General features: G+C 36.9%; 1 protein-coding gene across 2 annotated transcripts in view; it reads left to right on the top strand.

Annotated features, from left to right (window-relative positions):
- The window catches only part of RELN (reelin), a 576569-nt gene that overhangs the window by 251655 nt on the left and 308471 nt on the right, over window positions 1-16443 (top strand). For both annotated transcript variants that reach the window (XM_036246852.1, XM_036246851.1), the window contains exon 4: window positions 2957-3027. In XM_036246852.1, coding sequence (XP_036102745.1) covers window positions 2957-3027 — 71 coding nt within the window. The remainder of the gene's footprint in view (window positions 1-2956; window positions 3028-16443) is intronic.

Genomic DNA, 16443 nt, shown 5'->3' with positions numbered 1-16443 from the left:
GCCTACCTAGCAAAGGATAAATTTCAATTCATGAAAGAAGTGTTATAATGGTAATAACCACATATATGGTTTATATATAGACATGGTATGTCTGTCTCTTTCTCTCTCTCTCTCTCTCTACACACACACACACACACACACACACATTTTATATATGTACATATACCAGTCACATTATTATTACTACTTTGGCTTTGACTTTTCACATGCAGAGAAATTCAGATAATGACACTGAGCACATAGTATGCTCCACAATTCAGTTTCTAACTGCTGAACCCTTTCTTCAAACAATATTAAATAATTAGAACATATAAAGGCCCAGTGCCCTGATTGAATTGACGAAGCCTGGAGTACTCCCTGCTGCCCCTCCCTCTGACTGCCATGGAGTCCCCTGGGTACCACTAGGGAACACATTTTGAAAATGACTGATGCAGAGGAAAGAATCCAAGGCTCAGAAGCAAATCCTGGTTCTATCTGCCATTAACAGTCTGTGTGATATTCAGCAGATACTCCCTGGGCCTCAGTTTTCTGATTCGTGTGCTATAAAAGTTAGATTAATTCAGTCGTTTTCAAACACTGCCTCTCTAAAACTCTAAGAGTTCCAGAGAAGTGCACCAGGAAGTTTTGGGGAATGGGTGGTGGGGATCATGCTGGATGAGAAAAAGGAACCCAACAACTTAAAAGCTAGGATTCCTCTGTTTCATGTGTTGGAATTCCATAATGTTTATTTCTGTTAAAGAAATTTTGACACGATGATAAAAGTTTCCTTTGTTTCAATTATTCTCTAGTTCCTCAGAAATTTATTCATGGAACCAAAATAGCAGAAGAACGTTACTCAAAGCAACAAATCCTAAATCCGAGGAACCTGAGTAATAGGGAAAGCAAGAAAGTGGATTGACTATCTGCAAGGCACTGTGCAGTGATCAAGATATTTGAGTATCTCTGATATCCAGGGAAAAGGCAAACCTTCTGTTACAAGAATTTTATCTAGATACTCTTGGCATCACTGTTCGTGGGGAGCATAGACTGGATCATTAAGAAATATTACAATAAGAATATTATATACATACAATTAGACACTATACATTAATGTCAATATTTTTTAGTTATTACAAAGATTTTGTAAAATTTATATAAGATCAGGTTTCTTAAAAGGACATGATTTTTTGTTTAAAATTCATTTAAATAATACAGTTTCTTGGTGGTTAAGTTAGTAGTTTCAGAAAATATGTCCCTTCCAAAGAAAATGTCAAATTAAAATTCTATATTTCTGATTGCTATGCTGCTATTAAAAGTGTATGTGAGCTGAGACACTATTTGAACAATGAACAATGAAATGTGTTTTGTTAAATCAAGTTAACATGTTCCCTCTGGATATAAAACCTGTGATTGATTAGTGAGTCTGTAGGCCATGTTTGTGGCTTAGATTGGTCCTATATTTAGTTCTTCTCATTTTCAGCTTGCTAAGAGCAAAGGAAAACCTATAAACACGTGACTATAGATAGAGAGTGGTAGCATCTGTTCATCAGTAGTTTTGATAATGATTAATATTAAGTATATAAGGATATAAGTATATACTTTACACATGGTGTGAGTTGAAGGCTGCCCAGTGATTTTTCTCTCCAGTTATATCCTCCTTTCAGCATTCAGAACTCTCACTGTTGTGCAATTGTGTGTGTGTGCTCTACAGTATAATATTAGTATAATATTTTCAGTTTCATTGCTGAAATATGGTAGCTTGGAGCAACATCATCTATTAATACTTCAGCATGGTATGGTTTATCAGATCACTTTTAGAGAGTTGGGTCCTGTGGGACTGATTCTAATGTCATAGTAATTCAATAGGGGCTATATATCAGAAAGGTCTGCAGCGTGGAGGAGAAAGATACATCCACATGGAGACCAGAGTGGAGAAGGTTGGGACTCCCATTGGGCCCCACAAAGGACACAATATTGACTGAGGGGGTGCACATATGGAGGGAAAGGCGGAGGCCAAACTTTGCCCTCTTGTGACCAAGCACAGTGCCTTGCACATAACCCATCTTCAGTAAATGATGGATGAATCAAATTATTTTTGCCCTAGGGTAGTTTTATCTAGAACTAAAGTTGAGAGTTAATGTTAATATTTTTTAGTTATTAAAAAAATTTTGTAGAACTTATTTTCTAAAATCAGGATTCTTAAAAGGACATAATTTTCTGTTTTAAATTTATTTAAATAATACATTTTGTGCCAGAAAAATCTCTTTTAAGGAAAAACACTTCAAATATAAAGCATAAATAATTCCTCCTTTGTTAAGACAGTTCTTATTATAGCCACTGAATAACACATCTGCTGCAAGGATGTTATTTTTTTCACCAATCCATGTGCACAGCTCTGATTAGAGGAGGTAAAGATACATATCTCCTTCAAATGGTGAGTTAGACCCAATAAAGGTATATTTTATTATGACAGATTTTATAATTATGAAAGCTTCAGATAGCCCTCTTTAAAAAAAAAAAAAAAAAAAAAAACCTTTAAATGTAATTCTCATCTCATCTCTGTATGTGTTATGGTGACTATTGATTTCAGAGAAAAAAAAAGTACTTTAAGAGCATCTTTCTCCAGTGTTAATATCATTATTGCTTTTTATAACAAGTCCTCCTGAAGAAGAAATTTTAACAAGCATTCTTTCCATCCTTTTTCTTCTTTCCAGGATTTGCTCACATCTGCAGTTTTCAGAATAAGCCCACAAATATCTTTACAAAGTAAAACTGGAAGAGCTTTCATAACCCAGGTGCCTGGTTTAAGCCTCGACTCTGTTGTTAATTTTTTTCACTGTTCAGATGCACTCGTTTTTTAAAAATTATGCCCATACAATAAGGTTTAAAAATGAAGTTTTTAAAAAGTGAAAAAAAATGCATAACATCACCAAACTTATTATAAGATTTGGATTAACCTTTTTCTATTCATTTCCAGGGCTACAGCAACACACAGGGGCCAGATTATTTTCAAAGATGCTTTAGCCCAGCAGTTGTGTGAACAAGGAGGTAAGAATCATCTTTGATTCTCCATGTTGCTTGTGTCAAAGTCACTTATGGTAGGTCTTATCTTCTATGTGCTGAGTAAGCATTTCATTAATACTACTTGATCATGATGCTTTAGAACTACTGATCCCTTTATATCACAATAATCATTTAGTAATTATTGATAAATATCTATAGACTTCTGAAAATGCTAAGTATGAACAACAACAACAACAAAAAGAAAAAAACGTATCTACTTTTCACAATTGTTTTCTAATGAATTACATTTAGTTGTACTGGAAATATAGATCTTGGTAATTTTAGAATTCTGCAAAAACAGTGCTACAAAAACACAACTGCTTAATTCACCATTTAAATTTCTTCTCAATTATGTTGAAAATGTTTTTGTTTATTGCTTTTAATATTTGCTCATGTTATATGTTATCTATATGCCTTTTTCAACTATGTATACTATTAATTTTATTTTATTTTATTTTATTTTATTTTTTTTTTTATGAATTTTTATTTATTTTTTTGTTACAGATATTTTACCTTTTTACCCCATTGGCACCCCCCACCCCACCCCACCTCCACCCTGTCCCGGCTTAGTTGTCCATGTCCATTGGTCATGCATACATGCATATAAGTTCTGTGGTTTATCTCTTCCCACCCCCCCACCCCCCATCCCCTCTTCTGAGGGATGTCAGTCTGTGCCCTACTTCCATGTGTCTGGGTCTACTGTATTCCTCAGACTGTTATGTTCATTATATTCCGTATATAAGTGAGATCATGTGGTATTTGTCTTTTTCTGCTTGGCTTCTTTCACTTAGGATAATACTTTCCAGGTCCCTCCATGTCGTCTCAAAGGATAAGAGATCTTTCTTTCTTACCGCTGCATAGTACTCCATTGTGTATATGTACCACAGCTTTTTGATCCATTCGTCTACTGGTGGACACTTGGGCTGTTTCCAGATCTTAGCTATTGTAAATAGTGCTGCTATGAACATAGGGGTACATATATTCTTCCTGATTGGTGTTTCAGGCTTCTTAGGGTATATTCCCAGCAGTGGGATCACTGGGTCAAATGGAAGTTCAATTTTTAATTTTTTGAGGTAGCACCATATTGTTTTCCATAGCGGCTACACCAGTCTGCATTCCCACCAGCAGTGTATTAGAGTTCCCTTTTCTCCACACCCTCGCCAACACTTGTTGTTTGATGATTTGTTGATGGCGGCCATTCTGACAGGTGTGAGGTGATACCTCATTGTTGTTTTAATTTGCATCTCTCGGATGATTAGTGATGTTGAGCATTTCTTCATATGTCTCTTGGCCATTTTATACTATTAATTTTAGACTCAGGGAAAGATACTGTATCATTTTGGATAGATTAAGCATACATTAAGTAGTCACATTAAGGGACTTCTGCTTAGTGACTGCCCCAACACATCCAAGCTCTCACCCATTCTGACAGGCGTGCACATACACGCACACACGCATGCATGCACGCACGCACACTGACAGGGTGAAAACCAGGATCTGTGCCTTCACATAAATTTGATCCTTCTACTTCTTCCGCCCGACATTGTGTCTTTATGCAGCATTTCCCACTTCACGTGAATTTTCTTCTGAAAAGTAATGGATGCCACCTTTGAGAGACTGAGCTTCTCAAGAACAGGAACTATGCCTCCATGCTCTTGGTTTCCAGACCCTGGCATAGTACCTGGCATATGACAGCCACTCAAAAATGTTGATAGATTAAATATGAGTATTTCTCAGCCATACATCTGTTTCTTTATTTAAGCATCTTGACAATGGATACATTTGAAGCCAATTTTTGTAAATGTCATGCTCTTTTCACCATCAGCATAGGCATGTCATCATTTTTTTGCTTACAGAGTTATATTTTGGGGAAATTTATTAATTTAGGAATTACATTATTGACTTCAAAGGAAATTTCTACTAACTATCTCTCTGCTAAAGAGAATCTAATGGACTTAGGAAAGAATAAAGAAAAATTATATTGGTTTTTGAAAGACCTAAGAAAATACCATTTATTATTTGTACTAATATATGCATCATCAACATGGCTTTATCTAAGTATTGTGATACTTGATGATTATTACTAGCAAGCTGCTCCCAGTTTATACACATAAATCTTGAATGAGAAAACACCATTCTAATTATAGTTTCAAATATATCATGTGTTCTTAGGTTAAACAGATTTTTAGTCTATGATTTTTTAGAATAAAAAAATGTGATTGCCTTTATAGTAGGCTCAACTAATCTATCACAATGTAAATCTTTTTCAGATTGTAAAAATGTTCCTATAATTGAAAACATAGAATACCATATAGCAGTAAACATAATATCCTGAAAATTGCAGAGTACCAGAAAAATGTGTCTAATTTTATTAACATTTATCATTACCTAAAAGCTGATTTTTTAACGAGTGATATTTTTAAATCTCTTATATCGTAAATGAATTGTTGGGATTGGATTTACTTAAAATGAAAAGAAAAGGCCAAGTACAATCACTGGGGAAAGAATTCTCAACTAGTGAGAAAAAAAGCTTTGTATGGTAGTGTTGCACAAGAACATGATTTACCTGGTGGTAGACGTGGCTGTTATTAAAAATGCTCTTCAGTCCAGGGCCAAAGGAAAACACTGAGCTTTTCAATAGTACCTACTCAGTTGAAATCATATCAATTCATCTAAGAGGGAGTGGAAAGAATACTGACAAGAGTGATGGCTTCCTGCTGTCAAGAATAATAAGGAAAATAATTGGTGCTATAAACCACATATTTATTTGAGCGCTATCTACTTTTAATTAACACCTCAAATACAATAATATACATTTAACATGTAATAATTTCATTTGCATTAGATGAGGAGTATCTATATATTTATTAGAGGAAAAAATGACAATTTCTATATACCACACACAATGCCTATCAATTAAAACATACTTAGTAGGTTTGTTGATTTAATCAAATTAAGCAATTTAAACAAAGCAACGTTTGCTTTGTGGAGGTAGAGGATAGCTATTATTATAAACTTATATTATTGGCTAAGTATATTGAAAAAGTGAAAGGATCAGAGAATACACTAGTGATGTCTTAGTCTGTAATCTTCTGAAGAGGGAATGTGCTCATCCATGGAGATCCTCAAAAGAAAGGAAGAAGGGGCTGAGTGTGGAATGCTAGGAATTGCCTGGGAGCAGGGAGAATGGGGTGCTTCAGAAGTGGGGTGAACTCAGGGAAGACATTTCAGCATGGTAGAAGTGTGCAACAGGGACAACGGCTTCTGAGAGAATGCCGAGGCTTTAGGATCTTGCAATTAGATGCTTATTGGCACTTTGACTATAAATTAGGGTGGCTGCAGGAGAGGCCAGACCACCTGAAACTGCCTTGTCGTATAGAAAATTCTTGCCCAGGCTTTGGAGTCAGTCAAGGGAAGGGAGATTATCATAAGATGAGAAGTAGAAGTGAGGCAGTGTTTAAAATTGAGGCTTTGAAAAAAATCTAAGATTAAAGAGAAGAGGAGAGAGGGGGCAACCAGAGGAGAAGCAGGCTCAAAGGAAGCATGGGCTCATGCTCTCTCTCCAATTCCTACTCTGCTTTCCTCTCTCAAGATCAGAACGTATTTATCGGCATCCAGTGCCTTACAGCCAAAGACAACCAGGAGCACACCTGGAGTTGACAGGTTGAATTTAGAACTTGATCTCCATGGAGAACTATGGGGCATCTCAATAAGAGGATATTACAAAAGGAATTATTGTGAGATTTGGACCTATATTTTATTATTTTGACTAGAGTTTAAGGAAGTGGGGCTTTGCTCTGGATTTGATACTGTCAGTGAGTGGGTGTAACACTATGGTTAGGGATCTCAATAGCTCTTATCTTTAGGGAAGGCAGCCCGGCCAGTGAAGCCCAGTGGTTGAGCGTCGACCCATGCACCAAGAGGTCACTGGCTTGATTTCCAGTGAGGGCACATGCCCAGGTTGTGGGCCCGATCCCCAGTGGGGGCCATGCTGGAGGTGGTCAGTCGATGTTCTCTCTTATTGATGTTTCTGTCTCTCCCTCTCCCTTCCTCTCTCTCTCTAAAAATCAATAAAGAAAAACAAATTATAGGGAAGGCAGACTAGAGTGAGGCTAGTAGGCAGGAGAGGGGGATGCCTGGCCTTTTGAGAGTTGGTCAGTGTTCTAGCTGTACCTATGTTTAGACATGATTACCAAGTGGTCCTGTTTTGACCTATTGCGATCACAAAGTGGCTTTGTCTGAAGTTGATGTTCTGTCAAATTGTTTATGTTCAACAGAAGAACAACAAGGCCTACCTGTGTGTGCCAGCCCGGCTCTTGGAGGCCAGAGGCTGCTTGCCTTTTTTGAGGTCGAGGTGAGAATGCTAGTGGGCAGCCATTTACTTTGGATTTAGGCTTTACATGGACATTGCAATCAGAGAGAAAGTAGGTCTGGCTCCAGGGTCTGTGCGACTTTACTCCCAAGTCTCTAGTTTCTTGAAGGCAGGAACTGTGACTTAGTTTTTTGTTTTTCTTAATATCCACCAATGCTTAGCATAATGCAGACACTCTCATAAATATTGGCTGAATGCACCTTAAACATATTACTGTTGAAGAATTACTGCCCTTTCTAAAAAAATGTTTAGCCCTGAACTTTGCCATGGGACACCGTGAGGCATTGTGGCTATTACAAAAGCAATGTTCTCAACACTGACCTCAGGTTGAAAAATGTATGAACCATCATGTTAAGAAATCTAAAAATTGTCCACTATCTAAACCTTAATGAATCCCCTCAGTGCTCCTGTGATATAAACTAGTGTCAGGGATATTATGGCCTTTACCTTGAATTCTGAGGTCCTAAGTAACTGTAAACACATCTCCTGCTGAGTTCATCTGATATGACAGGACAGAGGAGGAACCAGGGCATACTCCTCTCCAGTCTGGGCTGGGGGGAGAGGTGCTAGGTTGTATATGCCTGTTTTGAAAGTGGAAGGTGCTTAGATTTATTCACCAGCAGTATAAAATACAGAAGTGAATTTAACATTCACTACATTATAAGGATTATTGAATGCCCGCTGTGGGCCAGGCACTATTCTAGGCTAGATCTTGGAAAACATAAGTGAACAAAGTGAATATCCCTGCTCTACTGGATGCTGCATTCCAGTGGATAGAGTGACCCCACGAAGGTCAAAGTGTGAAGTGGCGAGGGATGGCTGTGTATAAAGAATCGTACTTCGCGGAAATTCATTTATCACCGTAGAGTCTGGAATTGATTAGCCGCGATAAACGAGGGCCCACTGTAAATGTGAAAGGTGGCGAATGCTTAGAAAAAAATAAAAACTGAGTAGGGGAAGCCTGCACAGTTGTGTGGAGGCGCAAGAGGCAGATTGCAATTTTAATAAGGTGGCAGGTAAGTCATGCAGGCCTCACTGGGGTAAGGGAGTTAGCCATATGGCTATATGTGGGATTTTCCAGAATGTCACTAAGTGATTTTACAGGTAAACATGGGCCCTGGTCAGTTTGGCTCAGCAGTTGGAGCATCAGCCCGTGGACCAAATTGTCGCAAGTTCAATTCTGGCCAAGGGCACTGGTTGGGATTGTGCAGGAGGCGACCAGTCAATAAATGGAAAAATATCCTTGGGTGAGAATTTTAAGAATAAAGGCAGACATGGTAGTGTTCTGTGAACTGCTGTTTGATGTGATCAAAGCAAAAGATAGAGGCAATTTCAGAATAGAATGAAAGCCTAAATAGAACTAGAGGAAATCAATCTTTTGCAGGAATTGTTGAACAATCTAGAGAGAGCTATAGACCTAATCCATATTCCTCAGAACCACATAAAAGGAGTCCTGTTGAAAATGTTAATATGGGTGTGGTATATGCATTATGGGCAGAAGTAAGTTTACAGTTGTACGTATTGAAAATAATACAATAATTAATGAGTAATAACACAAGAATAAACTGTTTCACGTACTCACAACTGTAAACCTACTTTTGCCTACCCTATAAAGACTGAGGAAGAGCAATATTTGAATTTATACTTTGATCTTAGAACTGTAGATTCCTTATCTGTAGATTAATGATGAAGCCAATAAAATTAACCAGACAAAGTATGAATACTCTCACTATTCATAAGTGGCCAGACTAGAATCCAAATATCCAGACTTACAACCCAATGTTGGTTTCATTATGCCAAGTAGATGCTTAAATTTAAACATTAAAACTCTCAGAAACCACAACCTCAATAAACAAAATCATCACTAACTACTGCCTTAATTCCTGGAACACCTAGGAGAGAATGCACACTTTTTGGAGCTCTGGTAGAACAGTCACAAGCATAAAGCTGAAGTGAGTGTGTCGGCGTGGCTGCGGCTGCTCCCACAGTGTGCGCAGGTTGTGGTGGAGGTGGGGCAGGGAGAATAATGGCGTGTATATATATTCACTGGCCTGCGAGCTTCTTGGCACACCCTCTTCAAACGCATACATTGATTATTTAGCAAGGCCAGATGGCAGGCTTAACAGCCGACAGCAGTCATGCCCTATAGTGCCCCCAAAGAGTGCATGCCATTTATAAACCATGCTGGAATTCTCTGTTGTTGGGATGATGGAAGTGGGTATAACCAAAGGCAAATGTTTTATGTCAGGCGGAAAGGGCTCAGGCTTACAGCTGGAGCACAAAACCTTGGCTGCTTTCTGCCAGGCTCAGCAGTTTCTCTGCTGTTCATCACCCTTAGAACAGTGAGTGGTAGAAAGTGTGGCTATGTTCTCTAAGGGCCACCGGATCACAGTGCTAGGCAGTATCTTTCTATCATCCAGAGCCCAAAGTTGTTGGAAGTTTTTAATCCTTTTGTAATAAGAAGTGGTGAAATTTTATTTAAACTGTGAGCTGGAGGGAGATTAAAAAGTTCAATAAGCAAGTAAATAAAGTGAATGAGGTGTTTGACCTACCTCAATATTCTTCAGCACTTTAAGAATACCTTTTAATGTGAGGTGATCAGTATGTTAATTAGCTTGGTATTGGTGATTATTTCACAATGTGCACACATATCAGAACATCAAATTATATACCTTAAATATACACAATTTTTATTTGTTGATTTTACCTCAATAAAGCTGGGTGGAAAAGCTCTTATACCCAAATACTGTATTAATTGTAGATCAGATAGATCTACAAAAATCCTCCCTTGGCTATCCTTGGTTACTCAGTAGCTTATCTGACTAAATGTCTTTCCAATACCCTAAAAGGCAATTTTTAAATTAATTCAGACTAAACATTTCAAAATTGACTACTTTAATGATTGAAGTGAAAAATAATGAATGATATGTTTCACTTGAATTTGTCCAATGTTAAAACTTTTGCTAGTCAAAGTCATCTGTTTTCCCCATGGCTATTTTGTAGCTTACATTCCAGTTTAGCAGTTACACAACTGTTCCTGGCATCTTTGCAATTCACACAGAAAGGGAGCTGAATTAGGAGGCTCGGGTAAAACTGTCCAGGAACCCTCAATCTTGCTCCAAGGTGTCACAAACTACCCTATAGGGGAAGGAACCGAAGCCCCCCTAGGGCAATGGCTGGCAAAACGTGCCTCTATGTGGTCCTGAACAACAGACAAGATTAAGGGCACTGACAAAGAAGTGACTCCCCAGGGCCACTGTAAAATGTCATTCTACTGGCTTTAGGTGGGTCTGACTACTTTTTTAAATTTTCTAAAGAACACTGTTTTGGTCTGGTGCTATTTTTCCCAAGATGATTGAACATATATTTAAACAGCTTTCTTTTCAGTTTTCAGAGCTATATACATTTCCACTTGACAGCTTTATCTAGTCCAAAGTCAAAATATCAAGGTTTATGCCTGACAGGAATTTGGCATTGAGTTCTTTTGGATACCCATGGAAGTACGCTTTCTACACAAGCTGCTGTGTAATCTGCTGGATGCCCCATATTTCAAAGGACAAAACCTAAGTTTAGGTTTATATAATTACTTGGGGAAGGGCAACAAAGCTGTGGTTAAACACATTAAATTATGATTTTATTTTGGCTTGTGAAATATTATGTCATGCAACCTATTAACCCAGCCTTATTTTTATACTTGAATATTCAGTTGTTTAATGTAATAATTAATACAGATTGTCACAACTGTGTTCTTCAGAGTTAGAATTCATTAATATTAATGAACACATTTTGTGCTGTGTCCCCAGAGGGCGTATGTGGACACTGTGCCAGACGTATGAGAGTTGTGTGGCAAATAAGGCAATTTCACATCCTTTTCTTTCTTTTTTTTTTTCCATTTTTTGTTCAGATAGAGAGGGAGAGAGAGAGAGAAACATCGACATAAAAGGGACTCATAGAGTGGTTGCCACCTGCACGACCCAACCAGGGCTGGGGAAAAACTGCAACTGAGGTACGTGCCCTTAGCAGGAACCGAACCCGGGTCTCTCTGGACTGCAGGCCAACGCTCTAACCGCTGAGCCAAACCGGCCAGGGATCATATCCTTTTCTTAAATAACTTATAATACAGATATTCTAGTTCAAACCTAGACAAGAAAGACCAAAACACATTTATAGAAAAATATAAAGTCAGTGGACTGGCAGCCTGCTGTCTCCTCTGAGGACTTGTCAAAAGTTTCTCCTCTCCTTTCCAAATCAGCAGCTTCTTCCTCTTCATAATCCCCTGCTCTCAGAGAGCCAGTGATGCAAAGTGGTTAGGAGCATGGATTTTGGTGCTCTATACCTTTGGGTTAGCACTTCTGTTCTGGAACTTTCTAGCTATGTGATCTCAATTCTTTTACTGTAAAATAGGGAAAATAATAGTACCTACCTTTTTGGTTGTCTCGTACCATTTCCAAGAGCCTGGCATTATATTCTGTGCTCAGAAGGAACATAGTAAAGTTGTGAGGATTAAATGCAATCATAATATGCATAAGATATTGGCTAGCACATAAATACCCTATAAATATTAGCGATCATTGTTATTAGGGGGCACTTATATTTGTATGTTAAATACCTTGAACTCAATATATTCGAAATTGAACTTGACTCTTCCTCGAATCTGGACCATTTTCATTGCAGTTCTGGTTAGTGACTTAATCAACCCAGTCACTAAATGGAGAGTTAGATAAACATTTATTTCCTCTTTCTTTCACACATGTCTATACCCAATGTCTAAGACCAATTAATTTTATCTTCTTAATATCTCTTAAGCCATCACTGCACATTCCACACCTACAGCACTTCTTTGTAGAGTAGGCTTTGTAGAGTGCAGAGTAAGGTTTCATGGCAAATGCCTCAAATGATTGGTGGCTTAAATGGCTAGAAGTGTCTTTCTTGATCATAAACCAGTGTGGAGGTAGATGGCCCTGGGCACGTGGAGTGGGTCCACTGTGTGCAGCACATAGCTTCCATATCCAGGGGCCCAGCTGGCTGCTCGGCACTCACAGGTTTTAGCAGCAGGCAGGGTAGAGGACCAGGGAAGCATGCCCATGGGTCACTTCTCCTCACCTTCCAATGAACAGGACTTAATTCCTTTGTCAGAAGAAGCTGCAGGGGACACTGAGAAATATTCTAACTGGGGGCCCCAGTCCAGTTAAAGTTAAGAAAGGAAGAATGGGTATTGGTAGATCTCTAGTAAATTTCTGCTAACATTAGCAACAAGGTTTCTTCTTCTTGTTCTTCTTTTTCTTCTTAGTAGTAGTAGTAGTAGTGTTATTATTTTTATTTGGTGGTGATGGTGATTGTCCTGATTTTCCTTTTTGCCTCTGAATGTTATTTAAAAGCCATGTGTATATGCTCAGGTTATAGGGCAATTTAGAGCTTCCTCCTCTCTCCTCTGCTTCATCTGTGAATTTTTATCTCTTCAAGTTCTCAAAGGTCTAAAATTTTAAAAGGTTGTTATACAGCAGTATTTTTAAAAATAACAATTCCCCAGCAATTCAAATGGTATATTTTGCATTCTGATTTTTCACTTAAAACTTTTATTTATATCATAAGCAAAGTTTTGAAATATGTGTGGATATCTCCCCATAAAAGGTGAGAGCATGAGCATAGGAAAAATATGAGTCATAAGTTTTAGTGTTTAAGATCTCATTATTGACAGAGTATAGTAGAATAAATCTCACCTGAAAGAGTTCACTGTTCCCATTTGTAGGTTATAAAGATATATTTTAGTTTTTCTCCTATTTCATTTACTTTATAATGTGAGAAATGATAAGTTATTATGAGACACAAATCAAATTGAGATAGGAAATAAGGGAGGAAGGGAAGAGGAAAAATACTTTCTAATATTGCTGGTTCTGTGTATAATTTAGCTGTCTTTAAATATTAAGTAATCTTTTATACTGATCATAAGTATATTCCTGAACACAGGGAGAACTATTTTCACTCTAAATTTATAACATTTTTAGAAGCTTAATTATCATACTTGAAGGTCAAATGGTGCTTTATTGCAATAAAATACAAAAAAGTAATAAAGAAATTATTCCTGGGGAGATGAAATTCTAGGTTCATAGCTCATTAAATGATAACTTCACGGACCATGTCTAATTTGTCATATTTAGCTTTGGAAGTTTTATGCATTTGAATTTCAAATTAGGTGAAGAGATAACCTGAGGCAAAACTACCTAGGGCCTTTGAATTCTAAAACGATTTAAGAGATATAATTTCCATAACATAATACATTTATTTATTTATTTATAGGAAGTGTCTTTAACCATATATATGTGTGTGTGTGTATGTATGTATGTATATATATATATAGTGTATGTGTGTGTGTGTATATATATATATAGTGCTTGTCTGACTCAAAGCCTTCTCTTTATTTTAAGTAATCAATAGTGTTAACACAAAGTTCATTAACCACTTCCTCAATTCGTTTTTTAGGTATCCCTTTTTCTTTCTGCCCAGCATATAGAAATCTCTATTCTTTGTACTAAATAAACTGTAGAACAAGTTGACTGAAATATATTTTGGAGTTACATGATTACTTAAAAGTTTCCTTCCAAAATAAATCAGTTAAAAGAAAATCACGTTTATCAAAAGAATGACCTTTGGGGGAATTAAACACAACCTCATTCTTTCTAATGTGACCTCATGCTCTTAAGGGAAGCACTATGGGTTTGTCATTTATGGCCTTTATTATGTTGAGGTATGTTTCCTCTATTCCCACTTGCTGAGACTTTTTATCATAAGTGGGTACTAGATTTTATCAAATATTTTTCTGCATTTATTGACATGATCATGTAATTTTTATCCTTCATTTAGTTCGTGTGATGAATCACATTTATTGATTTGTGAATATTGTACCAACCTTGCATCCAAGGAATAAATCCCATTTGATCATGGTGTATGATCTTTTTAATGTATTGCTGGATCTGGTTTGCTAATATTTTATTGAAGATTTTAGCATCTATGTTCATCAGGGATATATGCCTATAATTTTCTTTTTTTGTAGTGTCTTTTTCTGGTTTTGGAATTAGGCTAATACTGGCCTCATTAAAAGTGTTTGCAAGTCTTCACTCCTCCTGAATTTTTTTGAATAGTTTGAAGAGGATAGGTGTTAGTTCTTTGAATGGTAAAATTCGCCTGTTGAAGCTATTTATTTGATCCAGAAATTTTGCTTGCTGGGAGTTTTTTATTTTTAAATTACTGCTTCAATTTCATTAGTTGTAATTGTTCTATTTAGATTTTCAAATTGAATTTTGGAAGAGTGTGTGTTTCTAGAAATTTATTGATTTTTGCCCAGGTTATTCAATTTTCTGGCATATAGTTGTTTATAGAATTTTCTTCCAATTCTTTATTTCTGTGATGCAGTGTGCTAATGATGTTTTTCTGAGTTGCACTATATAAAAACTGTTTAATGAAACTTATCCTACACTGATCTCTCTGGATAGAGAACCACTCCAGGCTGTCTCTTTCCCTCTCTCCAACTAAGTCTCCTCTCACAACTAGCAGGGCCCCCACCCACAGTACAACCTCCTGTGTATAACCATGGTCAGCTGTCTGACCTGGTATTTTTATCACCATAAAGAAGATACCTGGAAGAAAGTGAGATGTCTTTTAGACTTCTGTTAAAGGTGTGTCTATCATGTTTTCTTCAAAGCCAAAGCCTACTTCTTTAGGAACATTTGTTTTCTCTCTCATCCCAGTATAAGCCACTTGGCAACTTTATTTGCTAGCTAAAGTTGATTTATATAATTTCAGATTCAAAGGAGCTGGGAAGTTGGATCTAGGTGAGTTGTGGGGTGAGGAAAGTTCTTAAAGAGACAGGGAATCAGCAACAGATCAACAAAAAGTTGAGATGAAAACATTCAAGCAATCTAGAAAGATGAGTCAGAACTAGTGCAATGGCAAAAGATCTCTCTATGGCAAAAGAGCAGAAAAGGTATACTTGGAGGATGCCAGTAAGTATTAATTGGAAGGTTGACAAATTAGGACTTATCTGATATATGTATTTTATGTTTAATAAAGGAAAAGATCTTTTTTCCAAATTTATATAATTCAGGAATTTAGTAATCCATTCACATTAGTAGTATGAGGCAGAGCAAGTACTATCCAGGTGGGAGTGTAATAAATGATGTTGAACTATATTCTTCTTCTTCAGGCTATTCATTCTAATTTTTCTGTGGTATATTTACCCTGACAAATGTGAAAAAGATGGTGAACGTCCTACATACAAGCTTAGAAAATTTTGTTTTACCACATAAAACTAGATTGATATAGCCCCTTGGTGAGAAGTGATTGAAATAAGCATCTCAGGCCCAGTACTTCACTAGATTTTGGACCATGCATATATAAATATTTTTCAAGGAAATTTATACTTTTTTTAAAATCAAGTTTAATGTGTACTAAGTATGTTTCCTTTTTTTGAGGAAATAAGGTTTAGTTATCTCAAACAGTGGGTATTTTTGTTAAAAATATTTAATTGACTTTTCCTAACGAGTGAATGAAAGAAAAATAAATTCAGTTAGATACTTACTAGGTGTTTAAACTCCCCGAACTATTTATACTAAAGGACTATTTGACAAAGTTGTGTGTATATTTGACATTTCTCAAAGGTTTGAATCTTCAATTATTTATTTTCCAAAAATATCAGAAAGCATATTACCGCTAAGAAGGAGCTTTCAATTCAACTCATTATTTATTGAGAATCTATAACCAGTTTAGGCTGGTGAATTGTGTGGACATATTTTCTTCCTTTGAGGAACATTTATTCTTTGGAGAAAAGACATATAGTTCTTAATACAGGGAACAGTTTTGCATGCTGTCAAATAAGAGCTGGATTATATAATTAAAATCAGTGGTTTTAAAATTTGGCTTGCTGCCCTGTCCAGTTTTGCTCAGCAGTTAGAGCAATAGCCTGCGGTCCAGAGAGACCCAGGTTCAGTTCCTGCTAAGGGCACGTACCTCGGTTGCAGTTTGTCCCTAGCCCT

This window comes from Molossus molossus, unplaced genomic scaffold, assembly GCF_014108415.1.
Source record: "Molossus molossus isolate mMolMol1 unplaced genomic scaffold, mMolMol1.p scaffold_m16_p_7, whole genome shotgun sequence".
Taxonomy (NCBI): domain Eukaryota; kingdom Metazoa; phylum Chordata; class Mammalia; order Chiroptera; family Molossidae; genus Molossus; species Molossus molossus.
Note: the sequence above shows the minus strand (reverse complement) of the source record. Positions and strands in the feature narration are given on the sequence as shown.